The sequence below is a fragment of the Pristis pectinata genome, chromosome 26, assembly GCF_009764475.1.
Source record: "Pristis pectinata isolate sPriPec2 chromosome 26, sPriPec2.1.pri, whole genome shotgun sequence".
Classification (NCBI taxonomy): domain Eukaryota; kingdom Metazoa; phylum Chordata; class Chondrichthyes; order Rhinopristiformes; family Pristidae; genus Pristis; species Pristis pectinata.
The window spans coordinates 9,047,403-9,074,448 of record NC_067430.1 but is presented as its reverse complement, the minus strand read 5'-3'; the positions used below and the strand labels follow the sequence as shown (position 1 = coordinate 9,074,448).

At 40.1% G+C, this 27,046-nt stretch overlaps 1 protein-coding gene across 1 annotated transcript in view; it reads left to right on the top strand.

Annotated features, from left to right (window-relative positions):
• The window catches only part of LOC127583306 (eukaryotic translation initiation factor 4 gamma 3-like), a 266,563-nt gene that overhangs the window by 104,944 nt on the left and 134,573 nt on the right, over positions 1–27,046 (top strand). The window contains 1 exon segment of the mRNA XM_052039146.1: positions 11,499–11,591. Coding sequence (XP_051895106.1) covers positions 11,499–11,591 — 93 coding nt within the window.

Below are 27,046 nucleotides of genomic sequence, written 5' to 3'. Positions count from 1 at the left end.
GGCAGAGTAATTGCATTTAAGAGACCCATTTTTGCCTACATTGTTTTCTGTTAGCCATGCAGTGTAACTATTCTGATATGTTGTCTCCTGCCCCATGTGCTTTTCTTTTCCACAATAACTTTGATATGGCACCTTATCAAGTGCCTCTGAAATTCTACGTATTGTACATTTACCATTTCCCTTTTATTTGCAGCATGTTCCTTCTGTAAAGAATTCCAATAAGTTGGTCAAACACTATTTCCCTTTCATAAAACCACAGTGACTTTGTCTGATTGCCTTGAATTTCTGTAAATGTACCACTATAATGTCATTAATAGTAGCTTATGACATTTTACCTATGACAGATATTGAGATGTTAAGCAAGCTGGCTTTAGTTTCATATTCTTGCTTTGTCTTTTTTGAAAAAAGTAATTAAAATAAGAGGTGATGAATAGGTTTTTGGGCACTCGGACAATGAAGTGGACTGAGGCGGTAGTCTTATTGAATGGTGGAATAAGCTTCAGGAGCTCTTGTCCATTCAGAATAACAGATGCTTGTATTCTACAAAAACAATTCTGCAGTTTAGCTGTACAAACATTTTGGCTATTATTGAAAATGTCCCACTTCAAATGCAGCAATAACTGTCACCATGTAGCAGTAATTTGAATATGAACATACTAGTAATTGTTTTTGAAGGAAAAAATGGTCAGGTAATGCTGCCCGTTCAGAGCTCATACCCCCAAAAACTGTGTTCAATTCTGACATTGGGTGCTGTCTGCATGGAGTTTGTACGTTATTCCTGTGACTATTTGGTTCTTTCCAGGTCCTACAGTTTCTCTGTCCCTCTGCCTCTGCCCCCCTCTCACAAACACCATTCCCATAAATTGTAAATTATACTTGAATCAGAGTGAAGAGAAATAGGCTGTAAGGAAATAAGTGGGGGGGGGGGGGGGAATGGAATTGATGTGATTGCTCTGAAAACTGGCATAGACCTGATGGGCCTCCTCCTATGCCATGAGAAAATAAAGATTCAAGAGAAATGAGGGGAAATATGATTTTTGTTAACCATTTTACTTTATTGATTTTTGGATATTAAGGTAATCAAGGGGAATAAAGTCACTTAAAGCAAGGTGCTGCTGAGGTAAAAGATCAGCCAAGACCTCATTGAATGACAGAGCACAGACGCCTGCTTAAGTTGTATTTTTATCTGAGTTTTAAATAGCTTTTTTGACCAGCACAAGTATGATGGACTAAATAGTCATTTGCATTGTAAATTTTCTCTCTTATCTGCACAGTTGGCTCTTGTTTGGTTGGTTCCCTATAGCATGATGAAAATTTGTGGAAATATATCATTGCTATTTGGGTAGAGGTTGATAGCATAGTGGAGCCAGAGAGCACAGAAAATGGCCCTGCAGCCCATCGTGTTCACTGTTTTGCTTTGTTGGATTTTAGTGTTTTCAAGCTAAGTAAAAAACCAAGTTGCTATAAAAGGCTTTGTGCCGAAGTATAAATCTGCCATTTGGCAACCATACAGCCTCACAGGTTTAGAAATATTGATGCACCTGGCAGTGATCCATGCAACAGGTTAACAATTATTTATTTCATTGTGGGTCCATGGACAAATTAGCTTTGGATCAAGTAGAGCTTTTCACTTTCAGGCTTGGCAAATGAGGCACTCTGGTTCTATTGACTAAGCAATGTCACTTCAAGGCTGCACTGCTAGCCAACATTGCTAATATTTCCCTTCTATCTTGGCATTTTCAGATCTTTTGCCATTGCCTTCCTCACACCCCATACATGACCTTCCAGTATTTGAAAACAGCTGGCAGCCCCTAATCTCCACTCCATAACGTACTGCTGCCAAACCGAAACTTCAGCACATGTTTTGATTTTGATCTTGTTCAATCAGGCTACTGACCTTTCCACTGCAGTGAGTCAGTCCTTTATCAAAGTCAAAAATAAGGTTCTATGCAATTGTGAACATGCTGCACCATCTTTCTTTTAACACTATTGACAAACCAGACTCTTCCAAATACTCTGCTGTCTTATCCATCTGAGGTAACTCGCCCTTATCTGGTTCAATTTTCCCACCTGTTGAGTTGAAAGTAGAGAATTTCTTCAAATGGTTTCTCTTCCCACTGCTGCACCATTCCCCCTGAAGTCCTTCAAGAATCTAGTGTTGGTTCCATCCTACATCTTTGCATGTTGATAAGAAAGATACTGTAATAATGGTTGTATAGATTAGACAAATCATATTGACAAGCATATCCTGGAAGTTGTCCTGCAACTCTAAGGTCTCTGATTCAATCTTCAGTCATGATCTTGGGTGCTGGGATTGTTTTGCTAGGAGTCAGCATGGACCCAATTGACTGAATGGCCTCCTGTGTCGTAATGAGTAAATAGAATGAGTTTATAGTGTATGTGGGATGGTTTCTTTGGAGTATCATGTCAAGGAACCAACCTGGGAGCAGGCTGATGCTGTGCAGTGAGTCAGTTGTTATGGGGCAGCTCCACCGTATCTATGCTTGTGCAGGGTGGGTCGCTGTGGTTGTTGTTGTCTGCCTACGTGATTTTGTGAGAGTTAATCTCAAATTAAAGGATTTTTGAGAAAGAGTGATCAGAGCTTGGTTAAATTTTAAATTCAGTTGGGGATGAGAAACTAGTGTCCTAAATTTAAATGATGACAATGGTAATAGGACAGAGTTGGCAAAAAATGGATTGGGAAAATAGATTGAATGGTAAGATAAATCGACAGTGGTAGACATGAAAGGATTAGACTGGGGATATGTTGGGAAATTCTGAATGATTACTTTGGATTTGACTTCACAGTAAAAGATGTTGTAAACATCTTAATGAGAATTCATAATAATATGATAACTTATAATTAAGGGATGAAAGAGTGGGAGGAACAATGTTTAGCACCAGAAAAAAAGTACAAGGCAAACTACGGATGGCCCACGGACCTGATGTCTCTCATCCTCAGATCTTGATCATAATCTCTGCAGAGAGAGCAGGTGCATTGGTTGTAAAGTACTAAAACTGAGTTGTGGAGAGATCCCAAAGGAAGCGCATGGGGCAGCTCACCGTATCTATGCATGCGCAGGGTGGGTCGCTGTGGTTGTTGTCTGCCTACGTGATTTTGTATGTGTTTCTGTGTACATATGTGGGGGAGTGACTGGCTGCATGTGTGTGTGGAGTGAATGACATTTTGCCTATGTGTGGGTGAGTGGCTGGGCACATGTGCATGGTTTCTCATAACCACCATTGTTTATTCTCCACAGATGAGGCTGTACCTCTGTTTCATTTTGCCTTTTTTCCTAACTGTGGGTGGGGGTGGGGAGAGGTGTTGCTGTGTGGCTAACCAAGTCTATATAGTGAGCAAGGGGTGGGTGCTGTGCTGTGCGGCTGACCACATCTGTGTACGGGGAGGGGCTGTGCTGAAATACTGTGCAGTTTTGACTCCCTTAAGAAAGGGTATGCCAGCACTGGAGACAGTCGAGAAGCATTGCAGAAGGCAAATTCCTAAGATGAGAAGCTTGTCCTATTGTGAATGACGTCAAAAGTTAGACCAGTAGTCTTCGGAATTTAGAAGAATGAGCTTATTGAAAGATAAGATCCCATGGGATATGACAGGGTAGATGTTCAGGTGTTTCCTCCTGTGGCAAAGTCTCTAATGAGGAGACATAGTTACAAGATAAAGAGGCAGTCATTTAATCTTGCCAGGAATTTCTGCACACAGGTTAGCGAGTATCTGGATTCTCTATCTCAAAGGATTGTGCTGGCTAGATCACTGGAGGGATTTAAAAGAGAAGCAGATAAACTTTTGAAAGAATTGAGGGCAATGTGGAACTGGCACAAGAAAAGGACTTGAGCCCTGGGATAGATCAGCCATGATTATATTGGCTGAGGGGTCCAGGTGGCCACCACCTGCACTTACTTTCTGTAGAAACACACATCAAGAAAGTATTAATGGTCTTTGTATCTTACTAAGTTATTCTCATATTCAGCTTTTCCATTTCTTTTGCCAGTTTCTTGGTCCTCATTCACTATTCTCTGGCAAGATATTAGCCTTTTCCTTTATTGTCATACTACAGCTTTAATGTGGTCGTCACTGCATTGCTGAAAGCTAATGAAAATTTGGTGAATACCCTGTGATACACTTCCTTTTTGTGCACAAGAACGACCTTGAGATTCCAGACACGTCTGTTTATTTTTCCATTCCACTCACACTCCCACTCTGATCTCTCTCTCCAGCCTCCTTTGTTACTCCAACAATGCATAATGTTAACACCTGATCTTCTGTCTGAACATGCTGCAGGCTCAGGACTCAATATTGAATTTAACAATTTCGGATAGCTGCCTTTGTTTTTCTCTCCACAGAAATGGCTGTAACTGTTTCAATTGTCTTTTTTCCTCTAACTGTAGGTTTTTAGGGTAATTGTTTACCTTGGCAATCTTAATCTGCACATTATCAAAAATATTTTCTCTGTTCTTCTACATCTGCCTGTCCATCCTAAAGTACATGCTCACTTGAGTTTGATGAAGGACCCTTGACCTATAACATTGGACTGTTTGTCTCTCTATGGAAGATTCTTAAGTGGTTTAACGCTTCCAGCATTTTTGCTTTTGTTTTGAATTTCTAGCAACTGAAAATTTTTGCTCCACTAACTAACTTCTCTTGTTAGCCATGGATAATAACTTTTCTGAGTTTTGTGCCTTCAAGGGATATAAAATTTGTTGTAAACCATATATAATTTTTCAAATGCTAGTCTTAGCTTGTCTATTGTAATTTCTTTTAATGTAATTTCCCAGACCAGCATTGTCAATTCCAACCTAGCACCTTTAAAGGTTGCTTTGTTTAGGTTGAGACCCTGGTTTTTAACTGAGCTAAGTTACTTTGAATCTTGAAATATGTATTGTGAATCACTCTAAAGGCCTGTAAACTATTAAATTTTCTTTGCACAATAGTATTTCTAAAATAACCTGTTTCCTTGTCAGTTCCTCAAAATCTGGCATACCATTTTGTGTTCACTCTGAATTTGTCCTCCATACTGTTAACTGCTGACTTTGTTATATGTAGATTCAAGTCCCTATGATAACTTTTTAGCCTTTGTTACATATACCTCTAATTTCTTGATTTGTACTGTGCTCTATATTACCAGGCCTGAATTGTAATGTGCTCTACATTATCAGCTCCCAACAATGTCTTTTATCATCTACTTAACTGTTTCTGAGCTCCACGATAACTGATGCTACTTTTGATGTACCAAAATAAGGACTGCTATCTCCTTTTCCATCTTGCCTGTCTTTTTAAAAATCTTGTTCATTTTGCAACCACAGTATCTTTAGTGGTTGTTTGATTATACCCAATTATTTCTATTTGCACCACTAGTTATAAATAATTCGACTAATTCAGACAAAACAGCTTCATTTTTTTGTTTGTACCAACTTTGCCTACTCTACCTTTAACTAGAGGTCAACTCTTAGGTTTGTATACTCTGTTCCTTCCTGACAGGCTCTGATTATTCTTTCCTTGCACTATATTAAATTTTAGTGGAAAATCTTATCCATGGCTCTTATTATTTGAGTGCTGGTCCCTGCTCAATTCAAGTGAAGCACAGCCCAGCAGAACAGTTTCCTCTTTCCCCAGCAATGCCTGTTGAATTGAAACCCATTTCTCTTAACATCAGTCTTTGAAGCACGCATTCAACTCTGATCTGTTTGATCCTCTGCCACTTTTCATTTTCACAGTTCAGAGATTAATACCTTTATGGTCCTGTTTTTAACTTTGTACACCGGCTGCTCATAGTACCACAGCAGAATTTCCTATCATTGTTGTTCATTCCTACTTGGATTATAACAGCTGGATTTTTCCTCTGCCACATAAGTTCCTTTGCAGCCCTGAAGAGATTTCCTTAACCCTGGCACTGGAACTTGTGTTCACATCTGCAGGGAACAGTATTTATCCCCCTAATTATGCTCTCTCCCAATACTACTGCTTGCTTTTGTGCCCCCTCAACTAGCACGGTCCCTGCGGTGCAGCCAGGCTGCTCATCCTCCCTGACGTGTCTGCTCTTGTCCATTCAAGGCGCAAGAATTTCATACTGTTGGCAAGTGCAAGAGCTGAGGCACCTACAGCATTACCTCCAGGTCCCCATCCTTGACTCACTCATAGTTGCATTGTTCTGTCCCTCTTGACTGATGAATTCAGAACTACTTTACCTGAGGTGTTTGACTGCTTTCCAGAACAGTGGCAAGTAGCATTTCTCCTGTCAGAAACTTGGACTGCAGCTCACCTACTCCTTTCGACTATCACTGTCGCTGTGATTGCCACGGAGCTCGGATTTCCATCAGCTCCTACATTATACAGATGCAACGTAACACAACACACCACGTCACTTTAGTTATGAAACTAATGAAAGGGGCAAGAACTAGCATCAAAGTAAAAGGAAGACTAAAAGTAGTTGAACAATGAGAGAAATTTTAAAAACAAGTCTGCATGAAGAATTAGGACACCAGGTTGCAATGTGTGTCCTGTCTGTATACATGTAGGGAGCAAATTGAATTGCAGAAGAGTATAGCATGTTGGCTATTACTGAGGCATGGTTAGGGAAGGGAGGTCAACGGGAAGTAATTAGAAAATGCTGGAGTGTGAGAAATGGTTTTAGTGATGAAAGTGAAATTACGTAACAAATATAACTGAAGTTATGAAGCTAATGGGGACTTAAAGTTTTAAGAATCGTTTGAGAATTCTGAGTTGGCTTCTTGGTAATTCCTGTGAAGTGGCCAATATAGATAAGCACGGAGCAAAGGCAGGATGCTTTTTACTGTTTCATTTTACTTTTTACAGATTAAAATGATCAGTATAGTTATCTGTAGCAAGTATAGCCTGCAGCCAACAAGAAAGCTGGTCTCATTGCCTTTAGTAACGTTTAATAAACTTGTTTGGCACCCCATAAGACAATAATAAGCTTTGCCTTGGCTTGTTATTCAGGCTGAAGTTCTTTAAATTATGATTCTGTCAAAACTCGGCCCTATAAGGGAAAAAAACATCTGTGAATATGATGTGTCGTGTACAAATAGGTCAGCATAATTAATAATCATCCAGTATATATTCTGCTTTTATGAAAGGAAGGTATTGAAGGACATCTGGTACCCGGCCTAATCAAAGAACTAGTCATGCAGTAGAGCGGACAAGAAGAAATGAGCAATGGAATTGGTTATGTTTATATTAGTTTCAAGAAATGAATTGGTTGATGATCAAACAAGATACATTTTATGGTGTATATTTCAAGATGGTTAAATAGTGGCTCTATGCAATACAGATAGAAAACACTAGACATGCAAATAATGTCAAGTAAAAAGAAAGCTGGATTGCACAGCAAAGCTGTCAGCAGAATAAAAGGATAAAATTAGTATTTCAAGTGCAGGCCCATCATAATATTCATCTCAATTGTTGACCTGTTCAAGATGATGATAACACATTGTGTATTTCATGGTATTTTGTTAGTAAGTTGTGACACGCCTTTATGCGGAGGATGAAATCACTGTAGTGATGGAACAGCTAGCTCTGCTTGGTGTAGGCATGATGCATTTGTTTCGAATACATATTCAGTTAACTAATGAACTTTATTTTTGCTTTGTTCTTGTATTTAGGTTTATATATTTTAAGTTCTTATCAAGGGTCAAGATAACAGCCATTAATATTACTTTATGTATGTTTTGAGTGACAAAGAAGACTGCAATTACTGCTTTCCAATGCAATTGACTGATCTGATAGGAGTAGCTAAGTGGGATAGGATATCAATATGGTTGGATAATGTATAGTGCATCCAGCTAAGATTCAAAACAGATTGTCCTGGAGCATGCTAGTATTGACATGTAAACATGGGTGAATTTTCTTCTCCTATTTAATTTTCACATTTGACTTATTTTAAGTGATGACGCGTGCTTTGTTTAGTAATGATTTGAATTGAGTTTTTGAAGAGCTGAGGGGGCTTGAATGATCTGGAAGTAAGTGCAAGTAATGCTTTCTCAGAATAAACCCCAGGGAACTATCTTTCATCCCTTTCTTCTCCATGTCAATGAATTCCTACTTTTGCTCTTCTTCCTTATTGAGTTTAGTTTAACTTCTAGTTGCGTCTTAGTGCTTCTACTACTCCCCTTTTATTTGTTCATCTGGTAGCTTATTTCAACAATCAGGGGAAGGATCTTTGTTTGAGGGTATTATGGCTCCATTCAGCTCAAGGGAATTGGAATTGGAAGGTACAGTGAAAAACTTGTAAACCATTCGTACAGATCAATTCATTACACAATGCATTGAGGTAGTACAAGATAAAACAATAACAATGCAGAATAAAGTGTAACAGCTACAGAGAAGGTGCAGTGCAGGTAGACGATAAGGTGCAAGGACATAACGAGGTAGATTGAGAGATCTAGAGTCCATTTTATGGTACCAGGAAACCATTCAATAGTCTTATAACAGTGGTATAGAAGCTGTTCTTGAGCCTGGTGGTAGTTCTTTCAGGCTCTTGTATCTTCTGCCCACGGGAGAGGGAGAAGAGAGAATGTCTGGGGGGGGGGGGTGTGGTCTTTGATTATGTTGGCTGCTTTATTGAGGCAGCATGAAGTGTAGACAGAGTCCACAGAGCAGAGGCTGGTTTCCATGATATGCTGAGTTGTGTCCACAACTCTCTGCAGTTTCTTGTGGTCACGGGCAGAGCAGTTGCCATACCAAGCTGTGATGCATTCTGATAGGATGCTTTCTGTGGTGCACAGATTTAAAAATTGGTGAGGGTCAAAGGGGACATGCCAAATTTCTTTAGCATCCTGAGGAAGTAGAGGCGCTGGTGAGCTTTCTTGGCTATGGCATCTACATGGTTGGACCAGGACGGGCTATTGGTGATGTTCTCTCCTTGGAACAAAGCTCTCAACGCTCTCAACCTTAACACCATTGATATAGATAGGAGCATGCGCACCCTACCCCCTTCCTGAAGTCAATGCCCAGCTCTTTTGTTTTGCTGACATTGAGGGAAAGGTTGTTGTCATGACACCATGTCACTAAGCTCTCTATCTCCTTCCTGTACTCCGACTCATCGTTATTTGAGATACGGCCAGCTATGGTGGTGTCATCTGCAAACTTGTAGATGGTGTTAGAGTAGATTCTGGTCACGCAGTTGTGAGTCTATAGGGAGTAGAGTAGGGGGCTGAGGACGCAGCCTTGTGGGGCATCAGTGTTGAGAAAAGTCTTGCCGGAGCTGTTGCTGCCTAACCTCACTGATTGCAGTCTGTTGGCCAAGGATCCAGTTGCAAAGGGAGGTGTTGAGTCCCAGGTCTGAGTTTGGTGATGAGTTTGCTTGGAATTATAGTATTGGAGGTGGATTTATAGTCAATAAACAATAGTCTAATGTAGGTGTTTTTACTGTACAGATGCTCCAGAGATGCGAGTAGGGCCAGGGAGATGATATCTGCTGTAGACCAGTTTTGGCAGTAAGCGAATTATGGTGGGTCAAGGTTGTCTGGGAGGCTGGAATTAATGTGTGCAATGACCAGCCTCTCGAAGCACTTCATGATGGTGGATGTCAGAGCCACCGGGTGGGATTTCGTGTCTCTGTTAATGAAGCAAGTTTTGGTTTTAAGATCATTGAAGAAATAAATAAGATGGGAAGGTAGGACCTTAATTTCCACAATATTATTTAGTTTGCTTTCTGGATTCTCTGAAATTTAACATGGCTTGTTTCCCGCCACATAATATCGAACCCATTGAAGTTTCTACTTAAATTGGGATTAGATCAATAAGTAATACTTTTTTAGGAAAATGCTGGAAATACTCAGATCAGACAGTATCTGTGGGGAGGCGAAACAGTTAATGTTTTCAGGTGATGACCTTTTATCAGAAAACTTAGTGAACTGCCTTTTGTTCCATCTGTAACATAGAAACAACATGTGCAGTTGATGGAACAATTACAGTTTTTGCCTTCGCTGGGCAAAAAATCAGGCACTGATGGGCAGGCAATGCCAGGTGTTGGAAAATCACTTGAACAGTCAGCATGCGTAAACTGAGTATTCAACCTGTAGGTCCCTAGAAAGAATACCATTGCTGCCTCAAGGAGTAATGTATTACATCCCATGTGAGGTATGCATGTGGATTTTGGAGGAGGCAGATATGTAAATAGCTTGAATGAGATACTTGAGGTGTCTACATATTTGTGCCCATTTTAAATAAAAAAAATTCATTGTGATATTAAAAAAAAGATATTGTATTGTTCAAATAGATATGTGGTGTTTGAAATATTTCATTTGCTAGTACCTTGCCTCTAACACCATGGGCAAAGAAAAAAGATCATACAAAGATTGGTGGAGGGGCAGGTGATGTTGAGGAAGCAGGGAATCTGCAGGACTTGAGCAATGTGGGAGAATGGGCAAAGAAGTGGCAGATGGAATACAGCGTAGGGAAGTGTATGGTCATGCACTTTGGTAAAAGGAATAAAGGCACAGACTATTTTCTAAACGGGGAGAGAATTCAGAAATCAGAGGTGCAAAGGGACTTGGGAGTCCATGTGCAGGATTCTCTAAAGGTTAACTTGCAAGTTGATTTGGTGGTAAGGAAGGTAAATGCAGTGTTAGCATTCATTTCGAGAGGACTAGAATATAAAAGCAAGGATGTAGTGCTGAGGCTTTATAAGGTGTTGGTCAGACTACATTTGGAGTATTGTGAGTGGTTTTGGGGCCCATATCTAAGGAAGGATGTGCTGGCATTGGAAAGGGTCTGGAGGAGGTTTACGAGAATGATCCCGGGGATGAAAGGGTTAGCGTATGAGGAGCGTTTGATAGCTCTGGGCCTGTACTGGCTAGAGTTTAGAAGGATGAGGGGGGGATCTAATTGAAACCTACCGAACATTGAAAGGCCTGGATAGAGTGGATGTGGAGAGGATGTTTCCAGTCGTGGGAGAGTCTATGACCAGAAGGGCACGGCCTCAGAGTAAAATGAACATTCCTTTAGAACAAAGATGAGGAGGAATTTCTTTAGCCAGAAGATGGTGAATCTGTGGAATTCATTGCCACAGATGGCTGTGGAAGCAAAGTCATTGGGTATACTTAAAGTGGAGGTTGATAGGTTCTTGATGAGTAAAGGTGTCAAAGGTTACGGGGAGAAAGCAAGAGAATGGGGTCGGGGGGGAACTAAACCAGTCGTGATCAAATGGCCTAATTCTGCTCCTATGTCTTATGGTCTTATTCTGGTTGCTGTGCTGTAGATCAAATTTTCCAAGGAGTGGAAGGCTATTAAACTTGCAGCGTATCACTTTCAGAGGATGCTTTTAGCAATGAGTTCTGCAGTTGGATTATTTGCTAAAACTTCGGATAATTATCCATACTCTATCCATTCAAGCTGTGAATGCTATCTGAATGTACTGATTAAGATCTGTTTGATCTGTTTAATGTATCCAGACAATTTTAATGCTCTATTAAATTATAAGCCCATTGTGTTTTTTAATGTAGCCATGGTTTTTTTTATGCAGGCAGCCTTCCAGTCTGGACAGAATGCAGCTCCTCCTCCTCTTGTCTACTCCCAAAATCCACAGACAATGACTACGCAACCACAGACAAGACAGGTAAGCTATCTCTGAGAAATTGCCACTGCAGCATCTTGATTTCATTCACATTTATTATTCTAGTGTTAAAAGGCATGCTTTTGGTGTAATGCATTTTATTTTCAGTGCTTTCCACAACAGAATAATTGCCAGCCAGTCAGTGATAACTTTAACAGAAAATTAAAACAGAAAATGCTGGTAATAATCAGCAGGTCAGCCTGCTTCTGGGGTGGGTGAGAGAGTTAGAGTTAGAGTTTCAGGTCCAGCATATTTTGTCGAAACTAGGGAGGAGATAAAAGACACTTTTAAAGTTGCAGAGGAGAGTGGGGGTGTCTCTGATGGGCTAAAACTGGGGTGTCCATGGGGACAAGCCGTAAACAAGGTTATGTGGTCAATGAGTGAATAGGAGTAGTTGGAGAGTAAGAACATTGACAAAAGAATATAGACAAAGCGAAGTTATGAAATGCAGAGCAGGATGACGTTCCTGGCAAGTCTGGGACAGAACAAGGAAGGAATTACCCTGGTGTTCACCTTCCACCCCACCAGTCTCCGAATTCAACAGATCATTCTCCACAATTTCTGCCACCTTCAAAGAGATTCCACCACCAGACACATCTTCCCCTCCCCTCCCCTTTCAGTATTTTGCAGGGCTTGTCCCATTTGCAATTTCCTAGTCCACTCTTCCATTCCCACCAATCACCTCCTCTTCTGGCACTTTCCCTGCAACCACAGCGATGCAGCACTGTTTTTCCAGATGAAGTAGCAATTCACTTGCACTTCTTCCAATCTAGAGCATTGCATTTGTTCTTCAAAATATGGTCTCTAAATTGGAGAAACCAAATGCAGATTGGATGATCAGTTTGCGGAGGACCTGTGTTCAGCCCTCAGGCAACCCTGACCTTCCTGTTGTTTGCCATTTTAATTTTCCATCCAACTCCCTCTGTGACCTATTGCTCAGTGGCCTTCAGCATGGTTATAATATGGCCCATTGCAAGCTTGAGAAACGCCACCTTATCTGTCTGGACATGTTGCAGTCTTTTGGACTTGACATTGAATTCTACAACTTCAGGCAGCTTGATTTCTCTGTCTGTATCAGCCATTCATCTGTGATATTGGAGTTTTTTTCCTGTCTGGAAGTGGAGGACATGCCAGCCTGACCTGTTGGGCATATCTTCCTGCTCTGCATTTTGCATCTCCTGCACTCTCTTGTTGATGTTCCTTTGTCCATGTTCTCATTCTCTAATTGCTTCCTTTCACTCATTGATCAATAATTTTGTTTACAGTTTATCCCCATGATCAACCCAGTTTTACTGTATGAGAAACACCCCTCCTTCCTCCCTACAGCTTAACAAGCATCTTCTATCTCCTTCCCAGTTCTGACGAAGGATCTTTTACCTGGAATGTTAACTCTGTTTCTCTTCCCACAGATGTGGCCTGATCTCCTGAGTATTTCCAATATTTTCTGTTTTGTTTCAGATTTCTAACCTCAGATTTCTTTTGATTTCCATTTATATGTTAAAACATAGGTATTTTTAATAGATCCAGCTATAGAATATTTGTTTGGAAATGGTTCATATCAGCTGAGATCAATCAGTGGTGTAGATGTACCAGAACTTAAATTTTCATGGAAGGTACACTAATCTGTTAAACTACTTAACAATTACTGTCTTGACCATCATTTCTCCTGGATATTTATTTATTCACAAATGATTCTAACTCTAAATATGCTTATTTCTATCTTTAATTGATGCTGAAGCTGTTGCGTTTATTTGACTTGGCTTAAAACAACTATTCAATTGGAATTAGATTTATTATCACTGTCTTACAACGTGAAATGTGTTGTTTTGCTGCAGCAGTACAGTGCAAAGACATAAAACTATTATAAATTACAAAATAAATCGTGCAAAAAAAAAAAGGAATAATGAGGTAGTTATGGGTTCATGGTCCATTCAGAAATCTGATGGCTGAAGGGAAGAAGCTGTTTCTGAAACATTATGGGTCTTCAGGCTCCTGTACCTCCTCCCTGATGGCAGTAACGAGAAGAGGGCATGTCCCAGATGGTGAGGGTCCTTAGTGATGGATGCCACCTTCTTGAGGCACCGCCTCTTGAAGATGTCCTCGATGATGGGGAGGGTTGTGCCCATGGTGGAGCTGGCTAAGTCTACAGCCCACTGCAGCCTTTTACGATCCTGTGCATTGGAGCCTCCATAGCAGGCGGTGATGCAACCAGTCAGAATGCTCTCCACCATACATCTATAGAAACGTAGTAATGAGCAGTGATACTGTTTTGCCTACAAGACTGAGGTAATGCTTGCCTGCCTTAATTAACAAAGGCTCAGAACTCGTCATTATGATTATCCCTTTTAATGTCTGTAGTGAACATTAGAGAATTATTAGTTGTCATAGGTTCTTAATAATCTTCGGTTTCTAGAGTTCTGCAAGATTTTCAGTATCTTGAGAAAAGCCTTTCCTTATCTGGGATCTCATGGGCCCCAAAGAAATCTGGCTTGATGGCAATTCCTTTCTGTACCAAAACTATTTGACCCAGTGACACATTTTGTTGTGTTCCATGCCAAAACTGCAGCAAGAATGATCAAGTTTGTCTAACTCGGTATCTCTTTCAACTGATTCGCTTTTGTGGAGCTACAGTGATATTTTGCCTTAAGTCTGTATAGAACCCACTTAAGTTTGATACTTAATTGCTAAAGTCTCTTCCTCTGTAATGACTGATATCTTGTCGTAGTTTTCCTCACTTTTGAGAAGATTTTAATTCTCTCTTTAATGAACTGTGGCATTTATGTGCAACAAAGAATCATTGGAATTCCTTTATCTTCAGAATTGAGCTCAAGCAAGATCTTGCTCCACTACTACCTCCATTGATAGAATATTTTTCAACTCTTCTTCCTGTCAGCTCTCTTTTGCATTTGCTTACTCCTGATACCCAGATTCTGTAGAGTACTTTCATGGTGTAATCCTTCTGAGCAGTAGCAGCTGCTCTTTTTCTCTATCTGTTCTTTTCTTGTCTGTTCCATTAAAAATAGTTATCATCCTTTTGGTAAATAACTTGGTTTTCATTCCATCCACCATTGTCATTTACCCTTTTCCCCTAAACTTGGAAAAACATGTAAACTCTCTTGAATTTTTTATTTTCTTTTCAACAAGCCTCAAGCACAGTTTTTTTTTAAATGGATAGGGTCAGCAGAAAGTGAATGGAACTACAGTGTTTTTGTTCCTTGTTATCCTTGACATGATTGACTGTTCATCCTTCTCCATTGGTTCCTTTCAGAGCTCACTGTTGATCACACTTCCATATCTCACCATACTAAAATTATCACTCTCAACGGAGCTTCTTCCTATCCTGTCACCATGACTCCATCCTTTGATATTATCCATTGACAGAGCTTCAGGCTGTTAAAAATATGCATATGAGTTAGTTTGATCTCTCTACCTCCATTTTGTGATAGTGCAATGATATTGGACTGCCTGTATTTCAGCAAGCTAGAACTTCTATTCCTATCCCATACACATATAATTACTGCCTTGGGTATCCCTTGTTGGGCCGCTGCTCTGCATTCAGCTGGTGTCAAGTGCTTATAATTTTGTACTAATCTCTGGCTACAGATGCCATATTTCTGTAGTGTTTCATCCATGTTTTAGCTAAAACCATCTTCATAGACCTGGACTGTTGTGCCTTGGGTTTGTGCCACTTTAGAGCAAGTTGTTGAGTTAACAATGTACGTTATTAAATTTAGCATTTCTGTTCAAACAAATGCCTGTTGAATGTTACTTAAGGAAGTAAACCAGAGCTTGCAAAAGAAGCAGAATGAACATTAATAAAGCTGTTCATTTAACAGAAGTTCTTGATTTCCAGCATTTTAAAGTTAAGGTTGAGACCTCGCATCCTTCAAGATAACACCTTACAGACAGCTTGTTGAATGAGTGCATGTTATTGCCACTCCAGAGCTTGTTACTAGGATATTTTTGCCTTGTGCTCCATTCGGGAACATTGTTAAAATAAGCCAGTGATTTCTATATAAGAATTACACCTTGATTGTGATCGTAATGAACAATTCAAACTCATCCTCCTTTTCCCCCTCTGCAGTTGTTACATCTTTAACTAGGCCATCTTCCCCTGACTGCACCTGTCTTCCATTGTCCAGCTAGGTTGGACAGTCCTGGACTTGAGTTCTGCTCTGATTTATGTGATTGCAGCCACTGCATCTTCGGTAGTGATTTTACTTCCTGCTCCTGCATTTTGAAGGATCTATCCTTGTTATACTCTTCCTATACCCTACTCCTGTGGCAATATCATCATGTATCAATATATCTTACTCATCTCAAATGGATTCATTATCATTTATCATATCAGAGTTTAACAACTTTTCCTTTTTAAATGTAAAGTTTGTATATATTAGTGTTTTTAATTGACATTACTAATTTAGGATTGCTAGAAAATCGCAGTTCATGCATGGTTATCACTGAGCCCTTGTCCAGTATAAAGTTAAGCATTGCTTTTTTGAGGCTTTAAGGTATTGATCACATATTTAATTCCAATTTAGCAGAAAAATTCATTTGTTTATGATGGAAATGCTGCGTTGTAATTCTGATTTGTGGAAAGCTTTGATTTTCTTTTAAACCTAATGTGTGTTTAGTGACATCGAGTACTGGTATATCAGAACTGTGGTTTAATGCTTGTGCTTTTGAGTTTTCTAGTCTGTCCTTGCGTTCTTGCTGACTCTGTGTGCCTTTCCCTTGTGTATTTCTTACTTCTCTTCAGTTCGCAGCGGGGCCCCGGGCTGCCCACCACCAGGTATTTACCCCCTTCACTTCATACATCTTGATTTTTGCCAAAAGAAAAATTAGCCTTAATGAGTAGTTCTCACCTTATTGATCAAATGATGCATTTATTTAATGGGGAAAAATCAGAATAACATTCTGTCACCAAAGAGTGTTGAAAGTTGGTTTTGGGCAATTGATGTCAACCAGCAAAGACTGTGTTCAAAATGGTCTTCAAGCAAGACTCCTTTTGGCCACCAAATAATTGTTTGGTCAGTTAGCTGCTAATGGTTGAAAATTTCTAGCTTCATTTTCACCATTTCCATTACAATGAGGAGTGGATCTGTTATTTTTTCATTTGTGATTAAAAATGAAGTTAATAGTTAGGACTTGTTCAATACTTCATTTGCTAGATAACACCGGAATAAATCCTCTGGTTCTGGGTTGCTGAGAGAAGTTCAAAAGGAAATTGTAGAAGCATTAGCCATAACCTTGCATAACGTAGATACCTTAACGTAGATTCAGGGTTGCTGCCTGAAGACTAGAAGTTATAAACGTTAAACCATTGTTCCGGAAATGAATGAAGCTAGTAACTCCAGACAGGTTAATTTAACTGTGGTGGAAGGGAAAGTTCTAGAAATAATTAGAGATAGAATTGACAGTCACTTGAGTAAGTGTTGACTGATTAGAAAAAGCCTGCATGGATTTGTTAAAAATTTCATGTCTAACTATGATGGAGTTTTTAAGTGAAGTATTGGATTATCAATTGGATCCTCATATTGGATTAACAATTGTATTAAATTGGTTGCTCATAGTTATTCACTTCTCTGCTCAGGGTGAAATACCATTCCTCCTTGCCCCATTTAGAGTCCTCAGCATTACACCTCAATTAAATCTTTCATTGGCTTTCTTTGTATATCTAATTTGTACACTCTTTGGTGCTACTACTTAGTTCCTACAATGTAGTAACTAGAATTGCTGTTCCCAGTACTCCAGCTGTGGTATAACTAATATCTGGCATGGACAGCATGCACAACTCCGGTTTTTCTCACAGCAGTTCCAATGTCCCAGGAATATAAAGTCCTTGCTCTTGCGCCACCTCTTCAATCATCCATTCACGTGCGCTCTCCTCCTTTTTCAATAGTCTATATCACAAGCCACCAATAGAAATCTTCCAATTACTTACTTCAATTGCCTGTATTGTAATCTCCTTCCCTGTTTAGTATTTGCAGCACCTCATCTCTCTTTACATCGTTAATCTTGATGTGGATCACGACTGCTGCCACTTCATCATCCCCCAGCAGAATGTGCTGTAGCCGTTTGCTGATGTCTTTGACTCTGGCACCTGAGATGGTATCAAGAATTTTCAGCCAATTACAAGCAGCAAACACTTGCTAATTATGTTCAAAATAGCAATCAAATTACATTGTTTTTAGCCAACTTGATAAGTTAGCTACTGTTTGTGGAAATGTTTTAACATTCCCATTTTCACTTTTCTGCTGCACGGGAATGCCGGGTGGACAAACGAACTCCTGTCTGCCTCCCTACCCATCAAATCTTCTCACCCAAGCCTAATTGCAGGTACTTTCATCCCAAAATTAAAACTAACTGCTTATTTTCTTTGAATCCAGTCCTTTCCCCGATGAAACCATTAAACAAATAATGTCCACAAAATTCATCAACTTCTCCCTTAATCCCTTTTTGTCCCTGCTGACCATTCAAATTTCTCCCCTCACCCCAATGTTGACCATTAGTATCTCTTCTCAATCCTTTAACATTGCTACTTCGTAGCTGAAGAGAATTTCCACTCTTTCACGTGTTCATTTTTAAAGAGATTGTTACACTTCATAAATGGTTTGAGGACAAAGAATTCAGTGAATGGGGTAAAGTTAAGGCTAGATATCGCTACTGAATAAGGAAGATGAACTTTTGCCTCCAAATGTTATAACTGAAAAATTTGTGACTGAGCAGAAGAGGAGTAACAGAGTACAGTTGTGAGGTAAAGAAATGCTCCAGGATTTTAAAAAGAAAAAAAAGGCAAGACAGTAGATTAGTTTTTTTACATTTATTACAATAGCTGTTTTGAAGGAGTAGCTCGAATTTAAGGAGCTTCACAAAAGCAGATACAGGCCATCCCAGGGTGACAGAGTTCTGTTTTTTACAGATGTCCATAAATCAATTTTGTCCATAAATCGGAAAATATACTAAAATCACTTGATATGATAACCATATCTCCACAGAACTGTAGGAATTGAAGTTGACAGTTTGTCTTAATATTTAATTGAAAAACAAATTTTCTCATCCAGTATTGGACAAATGGTTAGGCTACCTGAAGATGATGACAGAGGTAGAGCCATGTGTTGACACTGTTATTGTGGAAGTTGGTTCCTTTATCATAGTTACAAGCATCCACCAATAGTACTTATATATAAAAAAAAATTAGGAGGGCAAAGAGGGACCATGAAATATCACTGGCAGATTCGATTAAGGAAAAACCCAAAGCATTTTATAAGTATATTAAAGCCTGAGTATTTCAGTTATGAGAAGAGACTGGATTGGTTAGATTTGTTTTTCTTGGAATGGAGGAGGCCAAGGGTGGACCTGATAGAGGTATACAAAATTATGAGGGTCACAGATAGTTAGAACTTTTTCCCCATAGCAGAAATATCTAAGGCTAGAGGGCATAGATTTAGGATAAAGAGCAAGGTTCAGAGGGGATCTGAGGAAGAACGTTTTCATCCAAAGGGAAGTTTGCATCTGTAACACACTGCCTGAATGCGTGTTGGAGGCAGCTACTCTCACAACATTTCATTGGCACTTGAATTATCTGCCTTTAATGACAATGTCAAAGCATAGAAGGCTATTGTATGGACCAAGCACTAGTAAAGGGGATCAGTGTGGTCAGCATGGATATGCTGTATGTCCCAGTGACTCTGAGATATGATTTTTTAAATTTTTCTTGTCCAAATGGACAATTTTGCATTTTCCCATATTATACTCTATTTTCCAGATTTTTGCCCACTCACTAAACATTTTTTATATCTAATATCTACTTGTAGCCTTTGTCCTCTTCACAGTTTACTTTCTTACCTACCTTTGTATCATCGGCAGATCTAGCAACCATGTCTTCTGTGTCTTCATCCATGAAGGTACCAAAGGTATTGATGCTAAATGTATATAAATTGTAAAAAGTTAAAGCCCCAGCAATGATTCTTGAGGCAGACCACTCATCATGTTTTGTCAACCAGAAAAAGCCTATTTAATCTCACTGACCAGCCCCCCTCCCCCCCAAACTTCTATCCATGTTAATATGTTAGTTCCTAAACCATGAGCTTTTTATTTTCTGAAGTAGCATTTGATGCAGGCCTTATGAAATGCTCCCTTGAAATTCAAGTATAGTGCATCACCTGTTTCCCTTTATTCATGGTACAAGTTACCTTTCAGAGAACCTCAATAAGTTGGTCAAATGTGATTTCCCTTTCACCAGATCTTGTTGGCTTTGCCTGAACAATTGGTATTTGGTTTATTATTGTCACATGTACTGAGATATGGTGAAAAACTGTTCTGCATGCCATCCATACAGATCATTTCAAATCATAAGTACACCAAGGTAGTACAAGGGAAAGGCAATAACAGAATGCAGAACATAGTGTTACACTTACAGTTACAGAGAGAGTGCAGTGCAGATGGTCAGTAAGGAGCAAGGGCCATGACGAGGTGGATTGTGAGGTCAGGAGTTCATCTTCATTGAACAAGAGGTCTGTTCAGTGGTCTTATAAAAGCAGGATAGAAGCTGTTCTTGAGCCTGGTGGTGCATGTTTTCAACCAAGCTGGTGCAGCTTTACTTAGTTCTTGGTGGTGAGTAGGTAGCAGAAGATGTACTTCAGTGTCAAAACATAGTAGAAAGTATGTGAAAGAGGAGGAGGAAGTATTACGTTTTATCACATTCACCTCGGATGTCAAAAAAGACTTTGAGAATGATTTTCAGCCCGACTGGGGAAGTTCGCACGAATTCTGGGGAAGATGCTGTCCAATTTGTAAGCCTATCATATGTTCAAGAAGTTTAAAGGAAAGGGAAACAGAAGATGAGGTAGTAATTTGCAAGAACGTAGGCATCAGGGGTTGGGTTTTTGGAAAGTTGATGATCGCACATTTGAAGGTAAGGGGAACAACAATACCTGAAGGGAAAGAAGTGATAACAAAATCAGCTAATATTGTGTGGCCAGGGTGGCAAATTGGCTGGTCAGCAGTGCAGTAGAGAGGAGGAGGAGGAGGGCCTTGTGGAAAAGATGATTTTGTAGTGTGTGAGTGTGTTTGACGGCAGGTGGCAACTGGAAAGGTAGGAGAGAAACTTGGGGTACTATTTTGGGAGTAAGGCTTGGGTAGGGGGAGGCGTGGGGGGAGGGTGGGTGATAGGAAGAGGGTGTATTTGGAAGGGAGCTGGAAAATGAGGATTTTATAATGAGATATCTGGTAGAATAAGGTGAGATACTCAGAGGAGGGGAAAGAATGGGACAGATCAGGTATGATCTAGTACTGTGAGCTGCACCATAACTGCTAAAGTGTGCACAGAGCAAGTGGTGGAAGGGAAGTCAGGAAAGAGGGCTTCAAATGGTGTGAATTGACACCACTCATCAGCTTGATTTTAGCGAAGGTTACATTGTCTATCCAGGGGTGAAAAAGGGCCTTTCTTCAGTCAACAGACATATTGGAATGAGTTGAGAGGCGGTGATAGCTGTGGTACTGACAAAGTCAATTAAGTTAGCTCTGGATGAGGTGAGTTGGACAGGAGGTGATTGGTAAGATTAAAACCCAGCAGACATACGATGGTAAGGTTGGCTCCCAAGTGTTGGGACAGTTGGAGTTGCTTTTTGTAACAATAATCCTTTGAATAATGCCATATGAGGAGCTGCAGGATTGATCTAAAGAGCCTTTGAACCATGTGCTCAAGTGGAGGATTTTTGTGCTACTAAGTCCATTGTATACTTTGCTTTCTGCCATTTTGTATGCTTCTGAGATAAAGACGACCTGCAGCAGTACTGAGAAAACACCATCAAAGCTGTCTGCAAAATCCTCCAGGTCTACTGGCAGGATAAGTCAGTGTCCTTTCCAAGGCCAACATCTTCAGCACGGAGGTTCTAAATGCGCTTGCCCAGCTCCAATGGATGGGCCACGTCATTGTCCTGCCCAATGTTAGAATTCTGAAGCAGATGTTCTACTCTGAGCTCAGTCACAGCAGGAGATTACAAGGAGAACAGAGAAAGCACTTCAAATATGTTCTTATACCTTTCCTTGGGAATAATGTAACATCTTTACTAACTTGTGGACATTCCTGGCCTATGGCTGCTCAACTTAGTGAAGGAGCCAGAAGCCTTTGAAGAGGTCAAGACTCTTCATTAGAGCACACAGTAGCCAAGTACAAACAACAAAGGAATGCTCCATCTCCCTTACTATTTACCCAAGGACCTTCTGCCGCACCTGTTATAGAGTTTGCGGATCTTATTTTGGCCTTATCAGCAACCTCAGTGTCCAGAGAACTGGAGCAGAAGTAAGTCCTCAATTACTTTCTGTATGAATTTCTACTTTTTCGGTGTACAATATGCAGCATGGTAGTGTAGCGGTTGGTATAATCTACTACAGCGCCAGTGACCCAGGTTAAATTCTCACCGCTGCCTGTAAGGAGTTTGTACGTTCTCCCCGTGTCTGTGTGGGTTTCCTCCAGGTGCTCCAGTTTCCTCCCACGTTCCAAAAACGTACAAGTTAGGAGTTGTGGGTACGCTATGTTGGCGCCAGAAGAGTGGAGACACTTGCGGGCTGCTCCCAGCACATTCTCGGTAACACAAAAATACGCATTTCACAGTGTGTTTTGATGTACATGTGACTAATAGATAAATATCTTGTATTCTGTTTGTCTCTGTTTTCCATTGTGATGGCAGGAATGGTGACTTTTCCTCTTTTGGCCACTCCTTTACTTTCAAAGCACAAGATATTTAAAATTGTGTTGGGCTTTTGTTTTCTCCTTCAGTTGAATGTCAATTGCAATATTACAGTTGTACATCTGATGTAATTTTCAACAGGATTTATGAGCATTTGGAAAACTATAGCCTAATTAGGGACAGTCAACATGACTTTGTGCAGGGCAAGTTGTGCCTTACTAACTTGATTGAGTTTCTTGACAAGGGAATGAGGGTGATTGATGAAGGTAGAGCTGTGGATGTTATCTGCATGGATTTTAGTAAGGCGTTTGACAAGGTCCCTCATGGGAGGCTCATCCAGAAGATTAAGATGCATGGGATCCAAGGTAAACTGGCTGTCTGGATACAGAACTGGCTTGCTCATAGAAGACAGAGGGTAGTGGTCGATGGGACTTATTCTAGCTGGAGGTCTGTGACTAGTGGCGTTCCTCAGGGAGCCGTACTGGGACCTCTGCTGTTTGTGATGTATATAAGTGACCTGGATGAAAATGTACATGGGTGGGTTAGTAAATTTGCAGATGATACGAAGGTTGGTGGTGTTGTGGATAGTGTAGAAGGCTGACAAATGATACAGCAGGATGTAGATCAGTTGCAGATATGGGTGGAGAAATAGCAGATGGAGTTCAACCTACCAAATGTGAAGTGTTGCACCTTGGGAGATCAAACTATAAAGAGACAGTACACTGTTAATGGCAAGACCCTTAACAGTGTTGATGAGCAGAGGGATCTTGGGGTCCAAGTTCATAGCTCCCTGGCTACACACATTGATGGGGTGGTAAAGGAGGCATATGGCGTGCTTGCCTTCATTAGTCGAGGCATTGAGTTCAAGAGTCAGGCATTTATGCTGCAGCTTTATTAACTGTGGTAAGGCTGCGTCTGGAGTATTGCATTCAGTTCTGGTCACCCCATTTTAGGAAGGATGTCAAGGCTTTGGAGAGGGTGCAGAAGAGGTTTACCAAGATGCTGCCTGGATAAGAGGGCATGTTCTATGAGGACAGGTTGGACAAACTTGAGGTTGTTTTCTCTGGAGTGGCGGAGGCTGAGGGGAGACCTGATAGAGATTTATAAGATTATGAGAGGCATAGATAACGTAGACAGCCAGTGTCTTTTCCCCAGGGTTGTAATGTCTGACACCAGAGGGCATGCATTTAAAGTGAGAGGGGGAAAGTTCAAAGGAGATGTGCGGGGCAAGTTTTTTTTATTACACAGTGGTGGGTGCCTGGAATGCACTACATGGGGTGGTGGTGGAGGCAAATATGATAGGTGTGTTCAAGAAGTTCTGAGATAGGAACATGAATGTGAGGGAAATGGTAGGATATGGACATTGTGTAGGCAGAAGGGATTAGATTAGCTGGCCACTTTATTATTCATGTAATTGGTTTGGCACGACATTGTGGGCCAAAGGGCCTGTTCCTGTGCTGTTCTGTGTTCTAAACCTTTGGATTTGAACATTGAAGTGAACAGAATTGCAAGTTATGTTGTTTATCACTCTCTCTTTAAACAGAACTTTCTAACAATAAAAAACACAGAAAACACTAGAAACACTCAGCAGGCCAGGCAGCATCCTTTCAGCACTTGACAACCAGTTAATGTTGCAGGACAATCACCTTCATGGGAATTTTTAAATAGTTTTGACAGTTGTTGAACATAGTGCTAGAGAAAGTCTCCTTACAAGGTTTTGATTTAGATGCTGTATAATCTTCAAATGTATCAGCAACTCTAGGAAAACATTTTTAGCTTAATAAAAGCTGGCAGATTAGACTTTGTTGATTTGATTCAGCTAATGCATTCTATCATGTTTTCTGACTCCTTATGTAAAGTGGTGAGTAATATTCTGAGATTTTCATGTAATCAGTTCAAGATACCTTAGTAAACTATGAAATAATTCCAAATTTCTAGAAGTAGTACTCAGCTTAGTTAGATTGCTGTCATTCTCAACTGTAGATTCTTAAGGCAAGTAATAGTTCATCTGTTTGATCTGTTTTTAGAACTACATTTTAAGGCTAATAAAGAGGCGATGGTGATCTTCTGTGGTTTTACCTTTTTCAACTGTCGACAATTTTTTTTCCATTCTCAATTGTGCAATGTAAATCCTATTTTAAATTGTGTGGGACAATTGGGATTAGCTGTGTGATCTGGGGATCCATCATTTCCTTTGAATCTTCACACCGGCATTTTTTTTTAAAAGGTGCCTGGGATAAATGAAAGAAACGTGTCACAGGCAAGGGCTACAACAAGTATCTCCATTGACAAGATACCTGTCGAAAAGTCCTATCTTGATGCCAATAATCTGTTCTCTATTGTGGTTTGGCTGCGGGGTTGTTAATAAATTGTGAAACTAAAGTGATGATTGAGTAAACAAGCAAAACTTCAACATGCTATGAAAACCATTAACAAGAAGTTTTATCAAGAGATTTGTTTTTTTAGCAGAACCCTTTGTTAACCCATGGAGAGGGAGAACTCTTGGTAATATTGGGAATGCTATGATATACTTTGATCCCTCTTCCCAACTTAAAAATATTTTTACCAATGACTTTTTCTTAAATTGCTTGTTTTAGAACATTGAAATTTGCTTACTTTTATGTTATGTTATTTCATAACATAACTATAGTTATAACATAACATTATGTTATTGTCATAACATAACAAATAGTTATGTTATTTCATACCAAGTAAAAGTAAGCCAGAAGGTTCTAAGATTTATTACAGAGATATGCAGTATATTTGGTAATTTTTCCGGGATGTGGGAGGGGAGGGGTGTTCCATTTGTACTTAGAGTCCCTAACGGTTAATGGGGTGTATAAAGTTGGTAGGGGCTCCCAGTCCTTAAGCAGAACTAGAAGTTAATGGCATGCTCAGTTCATTAGACAGCATCCATAGAGATAGCAGATGTTAACATTGCAGTTGTGTTCTTATTAAAAGTTGGTGGATGAGGATGTTAGTGGGCCTACCATTTAAATGCAGGCCATCCCCCAGTAACCCAGATTCCATTTTTACAGATGACCATGTTGATTTTGTCCATACGTTGGAAAGTACACCAAAATCACTCAAAATAATAAGCATGCTTCCACAGTATTGTAATGAATGGCATCAAAAGCATGAAAGACTGTTAAGAAAGAACAACTACTAAAAGTGAAGAGGGGAAACTAGTTCTGCCATTTTGTAGGAGTGAACTTGTGTACATTTGTCAGACTTTTGAACCTAATAATATGGGAGCTTATTCATATGTAGGGATGTCTATAAGTCAGGCGATCTTAACCCAGGGATGACCTGTGGATGAGAAAAGTCTGCAAGCATTAACTATTACATGTGAATGGCTACTTAGGCTAGGTACAGAAGAGGAACCACGTGCTAGGATTCCAGACTAGAAGGGGGGAGGGGGGCATGGGAAGGTTGAAATGAACCTTTTGCATGAGTTCTATTTAAAATATGGCATTTTGATATCCCTAATATAATTTGCTGAAATTTGATCATAGTTCCTTTGCTTTCTTTTTTTTTGTTTCATCATTTTTGTGATATAGTAACTCAACTACAACATATGGAATCTTGATGCCATGGATCAACAACTTGGACAGCCCAAGTTCAGATTCCACCTGAATTTGAAATCAGTTCCGTATACTCATACCTGATGTTTGATGGCATTAGCATTGCAAAGTACCCCAATCAACACTCTCCAGAATTGGGAGGGGTTGGAGCATTGCTCACCACTCTTCGTAAAACTAACTAGTCCAATTACACAACTATAGTAGCTGCAGGAGCAAGTCAAATCTTAGGGATCCTGTAGTGAGTGATTCAGCTCCTGGAACCCCAAAGCCTTCCTACCATCTGCGAGACATTTTAGGAGTGTTCTTGAATTGCCTCTACCGAATGAATGAATGCAGCCCCAATGCTTGAATGTTGACAGTATCTAAGACAAAGCAGTCTGCTTCATTGGTACCACACCCGCCACTCAAAATATTCACTCCCTCTACCTCCAGTGCACTGGCTGCAGAATGTGCCATCTACATAATGCATGCTGTTATTTAGCAAGGTTACTTTGATATCTCCCAAACCTTGACCTTAAGTACAATAACGAATAAAGGCAGCATGCGTGCGGGAATATCGCTATTTCCAAGTTCTCTTCCAAGTCTCAGGCTTTGGAAATGTATTGCTGTTTCTTCATTGTCACAGAATTTAAATCCTAGAGCTGCTTCCCAATGGAACTGTGGGTACACCTTCACTAGGAAGACGGCACTCTCTGAGGGCAGTTAGAGAGAGGCAATAAATGCTGGCTTTGTCAGTGATTCTGGCATCCTTTCAGTGATTTTTTTTAATTAGATAAATCCCACCCACAAAATGGTGGGGAGGGAGAACAACATTTTGATGGCAGAAATATTACGCAGGGAAGTTCAAGATATCGCTGTCTAATGAGTGAGATTAAGTCCATGATTGCTGTTAGGACACCAACCCAAAGTTGGGTGTGTGGATTCTTCCCCCCATTCCCCCCCACCCCCCCCCCACCGCCGCCGATCCTAATCGTTAAATTTCAGATGTTAATGTTTTCATAGTACTAGTTCTGTAGCTATCCTAGTGTACTGACATTTTTCAACAGGTACATTCGGTTTTCAAAAATTGGCTAAGCCCATAAGCTGCTGCACAGGAACTTAATAGACATTGATAGCACAGAACAGTTGAAAAATATATGGAAGGTCAGTATTGCCTTTTTCAAATGGAATGTTGCCTAAC